The sequence below is a fragment of the Aquarana catesbeiana genome, linkage group LG09, assembly GCF_042186555.1.
Source record: "Aquarana catesbeiana isolate 2022-GZ linkage group LG09, ASM4218655v1, whole genome shotgun sequence".
Lineage (NCBI taxonomy): Eukaryota > Metazoa > Chordata > Amphibia > Anura > Ranidae > Aquarana > Aquarana catesbeiana.
The window spans coordinates 309,812,132-309,831,848 of record NC_133332.1 but is presented as its reverse complement, the minus strand read 5'-3'; the positions used below and the strand labels follow the sequence as shown (position 1 = coordinate 309,831,848).

At 47.6% G+C, this 19,717-nt stretch overlaps 1 protein-coding gene across 1 annotated transcript in view; it reads left to right on the top strand.

Moving 5' to 3' along the window:
• The window catches only part of MPP1 (MAGUK p55 scaffold protein 1), a 47,021-nt gene extending 27,304 nt beyond the window's left edge, over window positions 1-19,717 (top strand). Inside the window, exons 6-12 of the mRNA XM_073600639.1 lie at window positions 5,290-5,480; window positions 9,099-9,202; window positions 9,296-9,376; window positions 12,216-12,296; window positions 12,504-12,706; window positions 14,671-14,742; window positions 17,023-19,717. Of these exons, the coding sequence (XP_073456740.1) occupies window positions 5,290-5,480; window positions 9,099-9,202; window positions 9,296-9,376; window positions 12,216-12,296; window positions 12,504-12,706; window positions 14,671-14,742; window positions 17,023-17,199 (909 nt within the window). The 3' untranslated portion in view covers window positions 17,200-19,717. The remainder of the gene's footprint in view (window positions 1-5,289; window positions 5,481-9,098; window positions 9,203-9,295; window positions 9,377-12,215; window positions 12,297-12,503; window positions 12,707-14,670; window positions 14,743-17,022) is intronic.

Sequence of the window (19,717 nt, the reverse complement as noted above, 5' to 3'; positions counted from 1 at the left end):
GACAGAACCCGAGCCTAGGACATTGCACACAACCACCTTAACAAAATATCTTTACATAGCCCCCCTTCATGTTACACATTCCCCCCCCCCCCCAATACATGAGAGCCACCCTTACCCATTCTAGAGACCCCAGTCACAGAGAGACCCCCCCCCCCATCTCTTAGTCCCCTGTTCACATCAAAGCCCTACCTATCGTCTCCAGCGATGTGGCAGAGAATGGGAGGTGTCTGGAGGAGGTTGTCTTCTGTCTTCTCCTGAATGTTAGAAGTGGCCCTGGATACCACCTGCCCTGGATCAGTCATGCTTTAGATCAGGCAAGCCGGCAGCCATTACCGTAGTAATAAACCATGCCGCCCATTCTGGCCCTAGAGCGTCATCGGTGGTTATAGTGCTGGCGGCGCCGCCCTGTCTGCCACCATGACAATGCATGATGCCGACCTGAGAGAAACCGGGTCGTGTGCTGCCCGGGGAACCCAGATTTGTCGGTAGGGTGATGTCTCCTGCTTTTAAAAACGTTGTCTAGGCTTGCCATGGCTTTCCTCCAAAGAAGCAAGCGTCTTAATTCCATGGCTACAGTCACCGTCTGCCGTTATCTTGGAGGCTAGGAAGATGAAATCTGTCACTGTTTCCATTTCTTCCCCTCCTTCTATTTGCCAAGGAGTGATGGCACTGGTTGCCATGATCTTCGTTTTCTTAATGTTCAATTTCAGGCCAGCTTTACGGACACTCCTAAACCTTGTGGACAGCCTTCCCAGAAGAGGTGAAGATGTTATAGCTGCAAAGGGCGGAGCCAACTCAATATTGAACCCTACGGACTAAGACTTGGGTGACATTAAAGTGGTTGTTAACCTAGTTTACACCACTTGTACCTACAGGTAAGCCTATAATGAGGCTTACCTGTAGGTACTGGAAATATCTCCTAAACCTGCACGGTTTAGGAGATATTTACCATATACGCTTGAGCCTACGTCATCGGCGCATGCGCACCGAAGAAAGGGCACGATCATGCCATTTTCTAAGGGGAGTGATGTCACGCGACTCCAGGCCAGTCGGAGTCCACAGCCCCCCCGGAACGAAGAGGGGTGAAGATGGATGCGGCCACCAGCGGGGACATCGCGGGCTTCATTTGCAGGTAAGTGCAACATAATAGGCGCTAGTATGCGATGCATACTAGGCCCAATTCTGCTTTTATTTTGCAGGGGGAAAAAAATAAAAACTGCCAGAGTTTACTTCCTCTTTAAAGTGTTTGTGTGTGTGTTTTTGTTTGTTGGGGGTGTGTGTGTGTGTGTTGGGGGTGTGTGTGTGTGTGTTGGGGGTGTGTGTGTGTGTGTGTTGGGTGGTGTGTGTGTGTGTGTGTTGGGGGTGTGTGTGTGTGTGTGTTGGGGGTGTGTGTGTGTGTGTGTTGGGGGTGTGTGTGTGTTGGGGGTGTGTGTGTGTGTTGGGGGTGTGTGTGTGTGTGTTGGGGGTGTGTGTGTTGAGGGGGGGGGGTGTTTGTTTGGGGGGGGGGGGGTGTGTGTGTGTGTGTGTGTGTGTGTGTTTGTTGGGGGGGGGTGTTTGTTGGGGGGGGGGTGTTTGTTGGGGATGGATGTGTGTGTTTGTTGGGGATGAATGTGTGTGTTTGTTGGGGATGGATGTGTGTGTTTGTTGGGGGGGTGTGTGTGTTGGGGGGGGGGGGGGGGGGGGGGTGTGCGTGTTTGTTGGGGGTGTGTGTGTGTTGGGGGGGTGTTTGTTGGGGGTGGTGTGTGTGTTTGTTGGGGTGTGTGTGTTTGTGGGGGGGGGGTTGTTTGTTGGGGGTGGTGTGTGTGTTTGTTGGGGGGGTGTGTGTGTGTTTGTTTGGGGGGGGGGTTTGTTGGGGGGGGGGTGTGTGTTTTTGTTGGGTGTGTGTTTGTGTTTGTTGGGGGGGGGTGTTTGTTGGTTGGGGTGTGTGTGTGTGTGTGTGTCTGTTTGTTGGGGTGTGTGTGTGTGTGTCTGTTTGTTGGGGTGTGTGTGTGTGTTTGTTGGGGGGGGGGTGTGTGTGTGTGTTTGTTGGGGGGGGGGTGTTGGGGTGTGTGTGTCTGTTTGTTGGGGGGGGGGTGTTGGGGTATGTGTGTCTGTTTGTTGGGGGGGGGGGGTGTTGGGGTGTGTGTGTCTGTTTGTTGGGGTGTGTGTGTCTGTTTGTTGGGGTGTGTGTGTCTGTTTGTTGGGGTGTGTGTGTCTGTTGGGGTGTGTGTGTCTGTTTGTTGGGGTGTGTGTGTCTGTTTGTTGGGGTGTGTGTGTCTGTTTGTTGGGGGGGGGTGTGTGTGTTTGTTGGGGGGGGGGTGTGTGTGTGTTTATTGGGGGGGGTGTGTGTGTGTGTGTTTATTGGGGGGGGTGTGTGTGTGTGTGTGTTTGTTGGGGGGGGGGGGTGTGTGTGTGTGTGTGTGTGTTGGGGTGTGTGTGTGTTTGTTGGGGTTGGGTGTTTGTGTTTGTGTTGGATGTGTGTGTTTGTTGGGGTGTGTGTGTGTTTGTTGGGGGGGGTGTTGGGGTGTGTGTGTGTTTGTTGGGGGGGGGTGTTGGGGTGTGTGTGTGTTTGTTGGGGGGGGGTGTTGGGGTGTGTGTGTGTTTGTTGGGGGGGGGTGTTGGGGTGTGTGTGTGTGTTTGTTGGGGGGGGTGTTGGGGTGTGTGTGTGTGTGTTTGTTGGGGGTGGGGGTGTGTGTGTTTGCTGGGGGTGGGGGTGTGTGTTTGTTTGGGTTGTGTGTGTTTGTTGGGGGTGTGTGTGTGTGTTTGTTTGGGGGGGGGTGTGTGTGTGTTGGGGGGGGGTGTGTGTGTATTTGTTGGGGGGGTGTGTTTGTTGGGGGGGGGGGGGTGTTTGTTGGGATGGGGTGTGTGTTTGTTGGGGTGGGGTGTGTGCGTGCGTGTGTGCGTGTTTGTTGGTTGAGGGTGTTTTTGTTTGTTGGGGTGTGTGTGTTTTTGTTTTTAAAGGCAGGCGTCCCAATACTTTTGGTAATATAGTTTATCTATAGTGCTGTCTTTGGCTAACCCACTGTGCTGTAGAAATCCTTTAGCAAAAAAAAAGAAACTGACAAAATTGTTGTTTTCAGTATTAAATTTACCAAGTGCAAAAACTTTACAGTTTTTTGGCTATTAGATGATGTGATTTGTATGGGGGGATAGTAGTAATAATAAAGCTGTTACATTGTAACGTCTTCTCTTTTTCTTCTATAGAAAGAAAGTAAAGGAACGGTGATGCTGAAGGTGTCGCCCACACAGAGTAACCGCAAGCCGCCCCTACAGGTAATACCTTCTTTTGGTGACCCTTGTACATGGACAGTACTCTGTTCAGATAATTATTATTTATGGTTCAATTTGTTTCCTCTGAATAGATAAGAATCTGGGAGTGTTCAGTAATAAGCTGCTATTAAGATTCTTATGCATGTAAATCATTTAGTGCCCAAATTTAGGTATTAAAACAAAAACAAGTGTTTTAAATCTGTCGTCCGGCTTTCCCTTCAGTCTTGTGGTTGTATTGGTTCCTCTGAAATGGCTTCCTCTGATTTCACTGCACACTGTGAGCTTCTCACAATGTGCATTAGAATCTGCGGAAAGTCAGAGCCGGTCTCATTTCCCAGCTGGAGGACACCTGGCAGTCTGTGCCCCCCCCCCCCCCCCCAGCCTGCTGTCCCTGGACCATTCTTTTTGATTTGAATTTCTTTCAATCATGGAGGATCGACATCAGTGGTCTTCCTGACAATGCAAATGCAGTCCGTCTAGCATAGGAGTCTTCAAACTGCGGCCCTCCAGTTGTTCAGGAACTACAATTCCCATCATGCCTAGTCATGTCTGTGATTGTCAGAGTTTTGCAATGCCTCATGGGACGTGTAGTTCCACAACAGCCGGAGGGATGTAGTTTGAGGATCCCTGGTCTAGCAGTACCCACTCTTCAGTGTCGTCCCCCCCCCCCCCAATACATGCGCCCAGACCGTAATCTCCATGCAGGGTGCCGGACACATGGATTTCAATAGATTTTTTTATTTTTTTTTTTTTAAAGTACATGTTCAGAGCCTGAGGCTCTAATTGGCTTCCCTAAAGGGTGGGCTCGGGGGGGGGGGGGGGGGGGCAGAGCACGGAGCCCACCCAGTAGTGTGACATTAGCGAATTTTAATATTCGCTATTGTCTTCCTGCTTCTCCTCCCAGGCAATCAGGAAGCAGGTCCTGACTCTTATGACTCCCGGCCAATCGGGTCTCGGGGGCCCGCTTCCTGTTCAGCTGGGAGGAGGAGCAACGGCCTGGCACCTCCCACAACAAGCTGGAGCGAGGAGCAGCCTGGTAAGGCCACTGATTGCCACCTTCCCATATGTCTCCCGTGGCGGGGAAGACGGGTGGTCGCCATAGGGGGGGGGGGGGGGCAGCTACAGCCGCTGTCTCAGGTCCTCATTGGATAGATTGATGGCGGCAGCAGCATACATTGGCTCCCACTGCTGTCAGTCAAATCCAGTGACGGGGGGCGGGGCCGAGTCCTGCTGTCTGTGTCAATGGATGCAGCAGCAGGACTCAGGAGCGCGCCCGCACAAGTGTCCCCCTTGGAATTCGGCTCTCCGAGGGGGGCATTCCATGCGGGGAGGAGTCGGGAGATCCACTGGGGGACCCCGGAAGAGGAGGAATGGGGCCACTATGTGCAAAACCCTTTGGACGCCAGCAGTAGGATAGTGGCGGCGGCCATCTTGGTACACCCCGCACTGCTCAGCATGCGTTTTTGAAAATGTAACATGAAAACAGCATCACAGATCTGAATATACATTATTGTTTTATATACGCTCACTTTATTGGTAAAAGGCTGTGAAATTTTAAGATGCAGCTGGGTGTAGTAAGATGTCCGCTGGCGTTTTTCTGACTGCAGGCGTGCTGTCAGATTGGCAAACCTGGTAGTGGCGGAACGCGCATGCGCAGTAAGTATTCAGCTGACGGAACGCCACTTCCGCTCCCTAATCCAACGGGTCACCGATTCTGACAAAACGCTGTCTGAGATGCTCGCCAGTCTTCCGCTCCTCCTTCATTGTCCAATCAGAGACTGGGGGGGGGAGGCAGGGAGGTGACCTAAGTGTATTATCTGCAGGATAGGGTGAGCTCACATTCTTGGCTGTGCTGTGTAATTCTTAGGACTGGATGGGCAGAAATACAAATCCTTTGTGGAAGGTAAAACCGCTCCTTTTTTTTTATAATTCAGTTGTTGATTTTGCCGTTTGCTGGGAGTTCATCTGCTTTTAAATGGGGGAAAAAAAATTAAAGTTTTTTTTTTTTTTTTTTTAAATTTTTTTTGTATATTTAATCAGATGTTTGTGAGAGCGCTGTTTGATTACGACCCTCTCTCGGACACGCTCAATCCTTGTCGGGAGGCCGGGCTGCGATTCCGCACCGGAGATGTGCTGCAAATCATAAACAAAGACGACGCCAACTGGTGGCAGGGGAAGCTGCAGGGGGCGGAGACTGCTGGCCTCATACCCTCCCCTGAGCTGCAAGAGTGGTAAGTAAAGGAACTTTAACATTAGGAGTGCCTAGGTCGGGGGGGGGGGGGTCTTAAACTGGCAGCCCTCCGGCTGTTTGCAGAACTACAAGTCCCATCATCCCCCTGCCCATGGGAGTCATGCTTGTAACTGGCAGCCTTGCAATGCCTCATGGGACTTGTAGTTCTGCAACAGCTGGAAGGACACCAGTTTGAAGACCCCCCCAGGGCCTAGATTATTGTAAGCATTGATAACTGGAACTACCGGGTATAGAGAACACAAGGACAGCCTGAAAAAGGTCTTTTTATGGACGAGGTGAAGGTTCCTTTACAGACACGACATAAACATCTGTGATAAAATACAAGTCATAACAGATCCGTCTTCTTCTTTCCAAGGCTTGATTCTCTTAAATCCTCCCTCCGGCCTTCCCTTCAGTCTTGCACAGTTCTATCGGCTCCTTTACTGGACTAAAACGGCTTCCTTTTGATTTCACTGCACACTGTGAGCTTCTCATAATGTGAATTCGAAGATGCAGCACGTCAGATAGAGCCTGCCTCCTTTTCCAGCTGTGGAGGACAGTCAACCTCTAGCCCTTTCCTCCCCAGCCTGACTGGCCCACCCCTTTCATTTTCAATCATGGAGGGTCAATCACATGTTGGCTTTAACTACAGTTGGTCCTTATGCAGTTGCAGCGTGTTTAGGAACACGCCAGACTCGCCCCCACCAATGAAGGCATTTTGATATTTGCATAACCTTTTCCAAGAGCCAACCCACGGTCCCTGTGTGCTGGGATGACTGACTCCTGTGCATGCGCAGCTCAGCTTACATTGCCGGAATGGTCCCTGTGTGCTGGGGTGACTGACTCCTGTGCATGCGCAGCTCAGCTTACATTGCCGGAACGGTCCCTGTGTGCTGGGATGACTGACTCCTGTGCATGCACAGCTCGGCTTACATTGCCGAGCTGCGCATGCACAGGCCCCACCAATGAAGGCATTTTGATATTTGCATAACCTTTTCCAAGAGCCAACCCACGTTCTTGGTGTGCTGGGATGACTGACTCCTGTGCATGCGCAGCTCAGCTTACATTGCCGGAATGGTCCCTGTGTGCTGGGGTGACTGACTCCTGTGCATGCGCAGCTCGGCTTACATTGCCGGAATGGTCCCTGTGTGCTGGGGTGACTGACTCCTGTGCACGCGCAGCTCAGCTTACATTGCCGGAACGGTCCCTGTGTGCTGGGATGACTGACTCCTGTGCATGCACAGCTCGGCTTACATTGCCGAGCTGCGCATGCACAGGCCCCACCAATGAAGGCATTTTGATTATTGCATAACCTTGTCCAAGAGCCAACCCACGTTCTTGGTGTGCTGGGATGACTGACTCCTGTGCATGCGCAGCTCGGCTTACATTGCCGGCACGGTCCCTGTGTGCTGGGATGACTGACTCCTGTGCATGCGCAGCTCAGCTTACATTGCCGGAACGGTCCCTGTGTGCTGGGATGACTGACTCCTGTGCATGCGCAGCTCGGCTTACATTGCCGGCATGGTCCCTGTGTGCTGGGATGACTGACTCCCGTGCATGCACAGCTCGGCTTACATCGCCGGCACGGTCCCTGTGTGCTGGGGTGACCGACGCCTGTGCATGCGCAGCTCGGCTTACATTGCCGGCACGGTCCCTGTGTGCTGGGGTGACTGACTCCTGTGCATGCGCAGCTCGGCTTACGTTGCCGGCACGGTCCCTGTGTGCTGGGATGACTGACTCCTGTGCATGCGCAGCTCGGCTTACATTGCCAACACGGTCCCTGTGTGCTGGGATGACTGACTCCTGTGCATGCGCAGCTCGGCTTACATCGCCGGCACGGTCCCTGTGTGCTGGGATGACTGACTCCTGTGCATGCGCAGCTTGGCTTACATCGCCGGCACGGTCCCTGTGTGCTGGGGTGACTGACTCCTGTGCATGCGCAGCTCGGCTTACATTTCTGACGCTGGTGGTAGCTGGGTATGGAGAAGAGATGGCCACCACTCGTCTCTATGCCCTTGGAGGACTGGAGCGACGTCATGACATCACTTCCAGTTCCCGGGCCATAGTATTTTTTTTTTTTTTTTTTGATCTTTTGCTTTTAAAGAGAAATGAGAGATTTGAGGTCTCTTTACGGAGAGATCGGGGGTCAAAGAGGACCTGTCATCCTTATTTCTATTACAAAGGATGTTTCCTTGTAATGGGAATGAAAGTGCTTTAAAAAATAAAGAAATGGACAGTATAAAATAAGGAGGAAAAAAGAAAAAATCGCCCGTCCCTCCGCGCTCGCGCACAGAAGTGAACACATATGTAAGTCTCACAGTGATACCCAAAACAAATAAAGATCCATTTGACTTCAAATTACAGACCAATCTCTTTACTTAATCTGGACCTGAAGCTGAAGGGGCGGGGCCGGGGCCGGTATTCGTGTCTGTAGACGCAAATGCTGGACTCGGGAGCGCGCCCGCAAAGTAACCCCCCCCCCCCTCGGGAGAGAGCTTCTCCTAGGGGGGTTATCTGATGCAGGGAGGAGCTACCGAGGGACCCCAGATGATGAGGTTCGGGGCCACTCTGTGCAACACGCGCTGCACAGTGGAGGTAAGTATAACATGTTTGTTATTTTAAAAAAAAAAAAAAAAAAAAAAAAAAAGATCCTTTACAATCGCTTTTAAGGAATGGCTCAAAGAGGTACACAACCTATACAATGATGGGCAACTGCACACGAAACAACTGAAAAGTTTTAATAAAACATGGCAGCCTTGAGTCCTCTTCAAATACTTTACGGATTATGACTCAAACTAAAGAGAAAGAGAACCCTCCTGGGGGGGGGGGGGGGGGGGATTTTATAGGCATTACCAAAAAACAATAAAAATAAACAATAATAATTTTAATTTGTAGAGAAATACATGAAATATTGAACAAGGTCATGAAGAATCAAGATGTACAAATTGATGATACAAAAATCCTATACCCAACGCGTTTCGGAGATGAGTGTTGTCTCCTTCATCAGGGGGTTAACAAGAAATATATAATCTATAAAATTCAAATACAAATAATCAACAGGAAGTTAGTACATCCATCCCGTAATGCATAGCCAAAAAAAGGGCCTAAAGTGCATGTGTTTGCACTGTATTTAATGTTTGGGGGGTTCTATTTTACTAGCAAAAAATATACGGATTTAAGCTTTTCAAAAGTTTCAGAAAAGGCCGGTTCTTCAAAAGATCTTACAAGGAGACTCTGATTTTGATAGAGACTGATCAAAGGTTGTTTAGTTTTCTGTGTGTGGTTATCAGATTGGGGTTGATCTTCCTTTTTTATATGCTCAGTATTCTTGTATAAGTAGTTTTATACCTTTTCTGCGCCGTCATAAAACACCATAAACTGTCTTCAAAGTGCAGAAGTACTCTTGGACCTCAGGCCTTAGTTCTGCGGCAATACACAAAACTTCCTGCGGGGGTGCTGTTCATTTTTGGACACACACATTGAAACACACTTCTGTGCACCAATGTGAGTCGCATTACACGGCCTAAAACTATCAATGGGGCCTAGTTGTAGATGTCTCACTTCTCTTGCTGAAAGTGTGACCTCTTCTTGGATTTCACGTTGTCTGGTTTTCTTTCAGGCGTGTGGCGAGTTCCAATGCAAACAACCACATACCTCAGAGCTGCAGCCCCTTCAGCAAGAAAAAGAAATGCAAGGATAAGTATCTTGCGAAGCACAGCTCCAGTGAGTATGATTGGCTGGACGGCTGCATTGTTATGGCCACTCCCCTTTTATAACTAGTCATTAATCTACACATTTTCTCTGATCTGCCTCCAGTATTTGACCAGCTTGACGTGGTGTTGTATGAAGAAGTGGTGTCCCTCCCGGCTTTCACACGGAAAACTCTGGTGCTGATTGGTCAGTAATGGACACCGGATTACCATGACTGTGTGTTGTAGATGGGATTGGTAGATTGTAGATGGTATTGGTAGCCGTATGCATGGTGCAGCTTTACTGTTTTGTTACGGTGACAGAATAGACTGTAAAAATGGCAAAACTACATGCTGTGTTCTAAATATATTCACTGACCTCCCCGGGGCCCGCGGCTGACCCCGCGACGCTGACCTCCCCGGGGCCCGCGGCTGACCCCGCGACGCTGACCTCCCCGGGGCCCGCGGCTGACCCCGCGACGCTAACCTCCCCGGGGCCCGCGGCTGACCCCGCGACGCTGACCTCCCCGGGGCCCGCGGCTGACCCGCGACGCTGACCTCCCCGGGGCCCGCGGCTGACCCGCGACGCTGACCTCCCCGGGGCCCGCGGCTGACCCGCGACGCTGACCTCCCCGGGGCCCGCGGCTGACCCGCGACGCTGACCTCCCCGGGGCCCGCGGCTGACCCGCGACGCTGACCTCCCCGGGGCCCGCGGCTGACCCGCGACGCTGACCTCCCCATGGATATGCAGTATGGCTGCTATGGGGGGGTGCTAAGGGACGGCTGAAATGGGGAGGGAGTGTAAATAGAATGGTTGCCTCTGGGAGGGAGAGAATTGGCCAGATTTCAGATAAGACGTATTATTATTTTGTGTGTGTGTGTGTGTGTGTGTGTGTGTGTGTATATATATATATATATCTCACACACACACACACACACACACACACACACAAAATAATAATACGTCTTATCTGAAATCTGGCCAATTCTCTCCCTCCCAGAGGCAACCATTCTATTTACACTCCCTCCCCATTTCAGCCGTCCCTTAGCACCCCCCCATAGCAGCCATACTGCATATCCATATACAGTGGGGAGGGCAAGTATTCAGACCCCCTTAAATTTTTCACTCTTTGTTATATTGCAGCCATTTGCTAAAATTATTTAAGTTCATTTTTTCCTCATTAATGTACACACAGCCCCCCATATTGTACACACAGCACCCCATATTGACAGAAAAACACAGAATTGTTGACATTTTTGCAGATTTATTAAAAAAGAAAAACTGAAATATCACATGGTCCTAAGTATTCAGACCCTTTGCTCAGTATTTAGTAGAAGTTCCTTTTGATCTAATACAGCCATGAGTCTTTTTGGGAAAGATGTAAGTTTTTCACACCTGGATTTGGGGATCCTCTGCCATTCCTCCTTGCAGATCCTCTCCAGTTCTGTCAGGTTGGATGGTAAACGTTGGTGGACGGCCATTTTTAGGTCTCTCCAAAGATGTTCAATTGGGTTTAAGTCAGGGCTCTGGCTGGGCCATTCAAGAACAATCACAGAGTTGTTGTGAAGCCACTCCTTCGTTATTTTAGCTGTGTGCTTAGGGTCATTGTCTTGTTGGAAGGTAAACCTTCGGCCCAGTCTGAGGTCCTGAGCACTCTGGAGAAGGTTTTCATCAAGGATATCCCTGTACTTGGCCGCATTCATCTTTCCCTCGATTGCAACCAGTCGTCCTGTCCCTGCAGCTGAAAAACACCCCCACAGCATGATGCTGCCACCACCATGCTTCACTGTTGGGACTGTATTGGACAGGTGATGAGCAGTGCCTGGTTTTCTCCACACATACCGCTTAGAATTAAGGCCAAAAAGTTCCATCTTGGTCTCATCAGACCAAAGAATCTTATTTCTCACCATCTTGGAGTCCTTCAGGTGTTTTTTTAGCAAACTCCATGCAGGCTTTCATGTGTCTTGCACTGAGGAGAGGCTTCCGTCGGGCCACTCTGCCATAAAGCCCCGACTGGTGGAGGGCTGCAGTGATGGTTGACTTTCTACAACTTTCTCCCATCTCCCGACTGCATCTCTGGAGCTCAGCCACAGTGATCTTTGGGTTCTTCTTTACCTCTCTCACCAAGTCTCTTCTCCCTGATAGCTCAGTTTGGCTGGACGGCCAGCTCTAGGAAGGGTTCTGGTCGTCCCAAACGTCTTCCATTTAAGGATTATGGAGGCCACTGTGCTCTTAGGAACCTTAAGTGCAGCAGAAATATTTTTGTACCCTTGCCCAGATCTGTGCCTTGCCACAATTCTGTCTCTGAGCTCTTCAGGCAGTTCCTTTGACCTCATGATTCTCATTTGCTCTGACATGCACTGTGAGCTGTAAGGTCTTATATAGACAGGTGTGTGGCTTTCCTAATCAAGTCCAATCAGTATAATCAAACACAGCTGGACTCAAATGAAGGTGTAGAACCATCTCAAGGATGATCAGAAGAAATGGACAGCACCTGAGTTAAATATATGAGTGTCACCCCAAAGGGTCTGAATACTTAGGACCATGTGATATTTCAGTTTTCTTTTTTAATAAATCTGCAAAAATGTCAACAATTCTGTGTTTTTCTGTCAATATGGGGGGCTGTGTGTACAATATGGGGTGCTGTGTGTACAATATGGGGTGCTGTGTGTACAATATGGGGAGCTGTGTGTACATTAATGAGGAAAAAAATGAACTTAAATGATTTTAGTAAATGGCTGCAATATAACAAAGAGTGAAAAATTTAAGGGGGTCTGAATACTTTCCGACCCTATATAAATATATATATATGTATGTGTGTGTATATATATATATATATATATATATATATATATATATATATAATATATATATATATATAAATTTTTTTTTGTGCAGAGGTCCAAGGGGTCATAATCTCAATAATGGAATAACGATGGGAATATGGCAAAAAAAAGTTTTGAGGCTACATTATAGACGGGGAACGTAATAGTTGCATCTAGAAATTGCTTAGATTCTGTTTCATTTCTTTTTTTTTTTTCCTTAGGTGTCAGCGGAGTCGGCCGTAGTCACATAAAAAATACTTTACTTACCAAATATCCAGAAAGATTTGCTTATCCTGCACCACGTGAGTGTCCACATTACGGATGTGCTGATTGTTACAGATCTATGGAGGAGGGGTGAAGGTTGTGTGTGATTGTTTCTTGATTTATTCTCATTTATTCAGTGTAAGGGGAATGAATGAATGTGAATAATGAATGCCGTGTGGAGGTGGTTGTTGGTGGTTTACAACTAAACACTGAAAGGTTGTTCCTTCTTGTTTTTTCCTCTTTAGACACTTCCCGGCCACCTAAGCGTGGAGAAGAAGACGGGGCGGCGTATCATTTTGTGTCTGTGGATGACATGAGCAAAGCAATCTCGGATAATCTCTTTATGGAGTTCGGTAGTTTTAATGGCTACATGTTCGGGACGAAGTTCCAGACATTAACAGACATTCATAAAGAAGGAAAGGTGGCTGTTCTGGATATAGAACCGCAGGTGAGAAGATTACTACTACTACTATTATTATTATTATTATTACTATTATTTTCCCTATTACTACTAATTATTATTATTACTACTACTATTATTACCACTATTATTATTATTATTCAGTAAGCAAAACCAGTTACTTCTCCTGCTATGCGTGGCTTTCTCTCCTTTTTAACCACTTCCTGACCACCCAGTGACGGCCCATCCATTAGGGGCGTCACCCCCCCCCTCTTAATCTACATGCAGGGCGCCAGACGCATTGATTTTCAATTTTTTTTTTTTTTTATTATTGGAAGCACATGATTAGAGCCTGAGACTCTTAACTGGCTTCAAAAAGGGGTGGGCTTGGGGTGCAGAGTACTGCGCCCCGAGCCCACCCAGTTGTGTGACCATAGCCAATTAATATCTGCTTTTGACTTTAAATTTTATGAGGAAATTTGAAAGTAAAAAAACAAGAGGAAAACATAATATGTTCCCAAAGGTGGGCTTAACCTTTTTAACCCCTTGGCGCCAAGCGTACACAAATATGTATATAGTTTTTTGTTTGTTTTTTTTTTTGGGGGGGGGCGCAGCAGGATTTTTTTTAAATGTATTTATTTTTTATATATTTTGAGCGTCAGTGTGTGTTTTAGGTAGGATAAAAAAAAGCAAAATGCACACTATTGTTTTTGGACTGTACTACGGGTATAAACAACAACTTACATACTTATGTGGTATCGCTGCGATTGTTAGTAGAATTTATTTTGGGTTGTTCTTTGGCGGTAGCTTATGGCAGTAGCAAAAAAATACACCTCCAATTTAAAATTTTTTTTTTTTTTTTTTTTTTTTACTATTTTGAGCCAATTTTCCTCTTAATAACAAAATAATTAAAATATATATATATATATATATATATATATATATATATATATATATATATATATATATATATATATATTTTTACCCTTAGGTGCAAAGAGGTTAAAGCACATACACCTGTAACATTCATTTGGAGTCTTTAAACATTTGTATAAGAGGCGGGGACTATCACTGCACAGCTCTGCTTTTATTTGGCCCTATTCAGCATTATTTCTCCCACCGACACCAATGATGGGGCACTATTCCTCCCACCGACACCAATGATGGGGCGCTATTCCTCCCACCGACACCAATGATGGAGCGCCATTCCTCCCACCGACACCAATGATGGAGCGCCATTCCTCCCACCGACCCCAATGATGGGGCGCCATTCCTCCCACCGACCCCAATGATGGGGCGCCATTCCTCCCACCGACTCCAATGATGGGGCGCCATTCCTCCCACCGACCCCAATGATGGGGCGCCATTCCTCCCACCGACCCCGATGATGGGGCGCCATTCCTCCCACCGACCCCGATGATGGGGCGCCATTCCTCCCACCGACCCCGATGATGGGGCGCCATTCCTCCCACCGACCCCGATGATGGGGCGCCATTCCTCCCACCGACTCCGATGATGGGGCGCCATTCCTCCCACCGACCCCGATGATGGGGCACCATTCCTCCCACCGTCACCGATGATGGGGCGCCATTCCTCCCACCGTCACCGATGATGGGGCGCCATTCCTCCCACCGTCACCGATGATGGGGCGCCATTCCTCCCACCGTCACCGATGATGGGGCGCCATTCCTCCCACCGTCACCGATGATGGGGCGCCATTCCTCCCACCGTCACCGATGATGGGGCGCCATTCCTCCCACCGGCGCCACAAATCTGAATCTGTGAAAGGGGGGAGGGGTGGGTTCAGTGAAGGAGGTGGTGGGGGGTGGATTAGTGCACATCCTCCTAAAGTCCACTTAACTTTTAAATGTTGTATGTTTATTCTCTTTATTTCTCTAGTCGTATTCACTACCATGCACATATACAGTATAATTATGTCACTTTTTTTTTTCATTTAGGAACGTATTTTATTCATGTATTTGGTTATTTCTTTTTTTTTTTTTGTCTCCCAGACTCTGAAGATGGTGCGCACAGCAGAACTGGCTCCATTCATTGTGTTCGTGTCTCCTACCGATACTGACAAAGTAAGTGAATAAAGACCTTCCCCCACCCCCACCCCTGGATACTAGCCAGAGGTTTTTTATTTTTCTCTTAAATTCATTCTAAATACACTGCGATGGGGGAAACTATGGGGGTCACCACAGTTATGGGATGTTTGCCATTTTAGGGGATTCTTCATAGGAATATATAATGTGTATCAGAGAGGGGAACCCAGGAGGTCCTTCTTAGATGGGTTGGAATGGGTTGTTGATTGGGACTGAATGAAGCCCCCCTTCCCTTTCCACACAATGATTTAATTACTTTTCCGAACTTTTTGGGTAATCTCATTATGGATTATAAGGCAGGGGCTGGGGGGTGCTACTGATCATATATGATCATATGTACACCCCAAGGTGATATTTTTTGCCACAAAGGGGTGATTTTTGGGGGTGTTTGTGCTGTCTTCACAGTTTTATTTGCCATTTTTAATAATGGAAAGGGAAACAGTCTGTGTGGTTTTTTTTTTTTTTTTTTTTCTTTTATTTATTTATGTTTTTAATATGTAAAAATACCACCAACAGAAAGTGATTATTGGTGAACCACTTGCCCCCCGTAGTATGTACACGGACGTCCTCGGGTTTCAGTGGTTATACCACGATGATACCTACAGGCATCGTCCCGGTATGTATGGATCTTTTCTCTTTCATGCAGAAGTGATCTGAGTGGCCAATTAGCCTCCTGATCACTTCACTTCCATCCCCCCCCCCCCACCCGTCCCATCGTGGAGCCCGGGAACAACGTGAGAGGAACTGACCTCATTCTCCCTCTCTCTGTAACCCCAGAAATGGGAGCGACGAGTAGTCCGTCACTTCCAGTCCCGCCTCTTTGTTTACCTGGCCACCAGCACCCAGAAGAAAGCAGCCGATCGGACCGATCCTTTTTTTTTTTTTTTTTTAAACGATAGTAATGCAAAACTACTCAAAATACCACTAAAAGAATAAAAGAAAGTGATGTTGCATTTTTTTTTAAACAATAAGAGTTTGTGTATTTAAATGGATACACGTTTTTTGAGTACAAAAGTTATCCCCGCACTAGTTTGGGTCTCACCAGGTGTAAAGCTGATCTTGCTCTCCAGAGATGAGAGGTTCCAGGTGCTGGCTCATGCTAGTAGAGACTGTGCAAATGAGAAGATCTGGACAGCTGCACTCCAGGAAGTAATCCAAGTTTCTTTATTTTAAAATCAGGAACACATCAGATACAGGACATCATAGACAGAGTGTACAGATCATAGGCTAACGCGTTTCACACTTGTCCAAGTGCTTACTCATCCTTAGCTATGAGTAAGCACTTGGACAAGTGTGAAACGCGTTAGCCTATGATCTGTACACTCTGTCTATGATGTCCTGTATCTGATGTGTTCCTGATTTTAAAATAAAGAAACTTGGATTATTACTTCCTGGAGTGCGGCTGTCCAGATCTTCTCGTTTGCACGTTTTTTGAGTAGTTTTGCATTACTAAGTAATTGTCAGTCAAACTTTCACAGCACTGAAAACTAGCATATACAGTGGAACCTCGGCTTCCGAGTAACGCGGTTAACGAGCGTTTCGCAATACGAGCTATTATCTTTAAAAAAAAACCTGACTCGGTTTGCAAATGTTATCTCGCAAAATGAGCAGGATTCAAGCCCTTGCGGTGTGCAGTACCGCATTTGGCCAGAGGTGCCGGGGTAGGCTTTAATGCCTACACGCCGCACATATGCATCACTGTGCGGCCAATGTTTCTGTTCGGAGAATGCGCCCCCAAGCATGGAGAAGACTGAGCCGTCAGACCTCTCTTGGGGTCTGGACCAGTCTTTCTCAATCATTTTACCCCAAAGGAACCCTTGCAATTGTTTTCAGGTCTCAGGGAACCCCCTGCTAAAGGTAGTCCATTGGTGGTCTTTGGGGAAATCGACCCTTCCGTTGGCGGTACACCGAGAAGAATGCTCCCTTTTACGGACATGATTCTGGCTCTGCCAAGTGGTGTTGAACCTGGAACAAAGCAGGCACCATCACATGATAGGTCAGTTGGTCACTGCTCAAGGAACCCTAAGGTTCCACGGGACCCTGATTGAGAATGGCTGGTCTGGACTAATGATCTAGTTAGCGGGACCGACTCTCAATCATGTGACCACCAATCCTTCAGAACTTTTTAAGGAGATCGGGATAAATGCATTCCACATAGGAATTGTCTGGTTCAGTGTTGTGCTCGTTAGGTTTTATGTATCTGATATTAATTAATTTGTGTGTTTTTTTTTTTTTTTTTTTTTTTTTTTAACCTTGTAGTCTGATGCGCTGCAGAAGCTCCGTGCCGACTCTGAAGTCCTCCGCGCTCGCTATGCACAGTACTTTGACCTGACTCTGGTCAACAACGACGTGGAACAGACTGTGAATGATCTCCTAGAAGCTTTTGACGCTGCATGTGCCTCTCCCCAGTGGGTCCCGGTGTCTTGGGTATATTGACCTCCCCATTCTTTATTACCATTCCCAACCATCCACTCCATTTCCAGCTCCGCATACAAACCATCTTACCTTTTTTTAATTGGCAGTTACAGATGTTACCAGGCCTGTGCTAATGAGTAGTTCAGTGTTTTTTTTTTTTTTTTTTTTTTACAGTTCTGGTCATCAGAAAGAGGCATTTTTTTTTGTGACGTACCCTGGAGACCGTCGTATTTTATTTAGGTCATCTATATGAAATATCAGAACCTGGTGTATTGCCCCCTTTAAGTTGTACAAGTATGGGACTGGCGTTCCTCCCCGGAGTGGTTCATCCACTTCTCCATATGTGTAGCATTGAGCAGCTATGGCACGCCAGGGTGGTGACAAGGCGGGGCTTATAGAGTGGGGGCAGGGCTTATAGAATGGGGGCGGGGCTTTGTGTCACATGAGCAGAGTGTAGCACCATAATGTAAGGCAGGGATATGTAATTAGCGGACCTCCAGCTGTTGCAGAACTACAAGTCCCATGAGGCTGACAGCCACAAGCATGACACCCAGAGGCATGATGGGACTTGTAGTTTTGCAACAGGTGAAGGTCCGCTAATTGCATATCCCTGATGGAAGGCATTAAGTGTCGCTCTGATGTGACGGCACTGCACTATATAAATTCAGCTATGCAGTGGAAGTTTTCAAAGAGACCCAGTCACCAACATATTGCAGTTTTTTTGTTTTTTCTTTGCATTGTGTCTCTGAACCTACTAGTAACATTGACTACACCAGGAGAGTAAATCTCTAGCACAACCTCCCCCCTCCCTACCTTGCATAGACATTCCACTTCTGGGAATGTCTACTGTCAGTGCGGCTCCAGCTCCTCCGCCCATCACCTCCTTACATAGCCCTTTATGTAGATGCCAGGGGGAGGAGCCAAGTGGGATACTATGAGCAAAGGGTAGGCAGCCTTGGTGCCTTAGCTGTTGTGCAACTCCAAATCCCATGAGGCATTGCAAGACTGACCAGCCACAGCCAATCACCTCCATATATAACCCTTTTATGTAGCTGCTGGAGGAGAGCAAAGTGGAATGTTATGGAGCAGGGATCTCCAAACGATGGCATTGTAAGGCTAGGTTTCCACTATTGCAACCCCAATAGTTTTGATGCGACTTGAAGCAATGCCTGTGTATTCTTGATGTCTCTGGACCTCAAGTTGCATCAAAGTGGGACCAAAGTAGTGCAGGGACTACTTTGAAGTCGCACAGATATGAACGGTACTCATTGGAAATCATTGGGGGTACGACTTGTCATACGACTTTGAAGTCGCACTAGTGGAAACCGAGCCTAAAACTCTTGACATTCACAGACATGACGGGGAATTGTATTTACTGAACTAGAAGGCCATAGTTTGGAGACCCCTTCAGTATGGGGGGCATGGGGTAGGCAACGTTTGTGCTTCAGCTGTTTTTAACTACACATCCCATGAAGCATTGCAAGACTGACAGCCACCATGGGACTTACTTTTACCATAGCTGAGGTTGCCTACGCCTTCTAGTGTCACTTGAGTGTCTGCTGACATCACATCCAAGATGGCCGAGCCCAGGAGCAATCTCTTGGATCTCTACACAAGGGAGGCTTTCACAGGTACATAACATACCTAAAATCCATTAAGTACACCTACAATCTTATGGAAAGATTACTGTTGGTGGCAGGGTCTCTTTAACTTCAGTCTATAGAAATTCCAGGTCCCTCGCGAGACTTGGGGGGGAGGGTGTCTGATTAGCTAAAGCAGGGATTCATTGCTTTACTTTGCATGAGCAGGTACGTGTGGATTGGCAGCGGACCTATCTAGCTAACCCTGCCAGTCCTGGTTTATCGGTAGGTGCTGAAGATTCAGGGCGTTTGATGCATCTAATTGCATGCTGAACCCCCAATTCTGGTATACTGCAGGGTGGAGAGGACAAGTATATATTTTAAATTTAAAAGTATTAAATCCAATCCCATGAAGCTGGTGGTGACTGTTCCGCCATTCATGGAGATCCTTTATGAACAGAATATGTTTTAGAAAAAGATTTTTAAACAAATGTAGGTGGAGATTATAGCTGGTGGTTAAAGGAGAACCCCGGTCAGAGTATTGTATGCAATTTGAGCTGTTATTTTATCTTTCCCCTCTCCATTATCAGCATGCACTCCAAGTTCCAACCATTTCAGATCAGCTAAGAACTTAACTTCCTCCAATCAGATGGGGGAGAATTGCAACGAGGTTAGGGGGGGAGGGGGGAGGGGGCTAAGGGTCATCATACATTGAACGTTTTCCTTTTAGATCTACCTATTCTAGTGGTTCTCCTCTCCTCAGGACCCACGAACAGGACAGGTTTGCAAGATAACAAACACATGACAGGTGATCTCATTTGCTGCTCAGTGATTGCAGTATTCTAGTCCAGTGTTTACCCAACAGGTCATGTTTTCAGGATTTCCATTATTTTGCACAAGTGATTTGATCAGCTTCACTTGCTTAGTAATTACCACAGTCGTTTCATCTGAGGGAAATC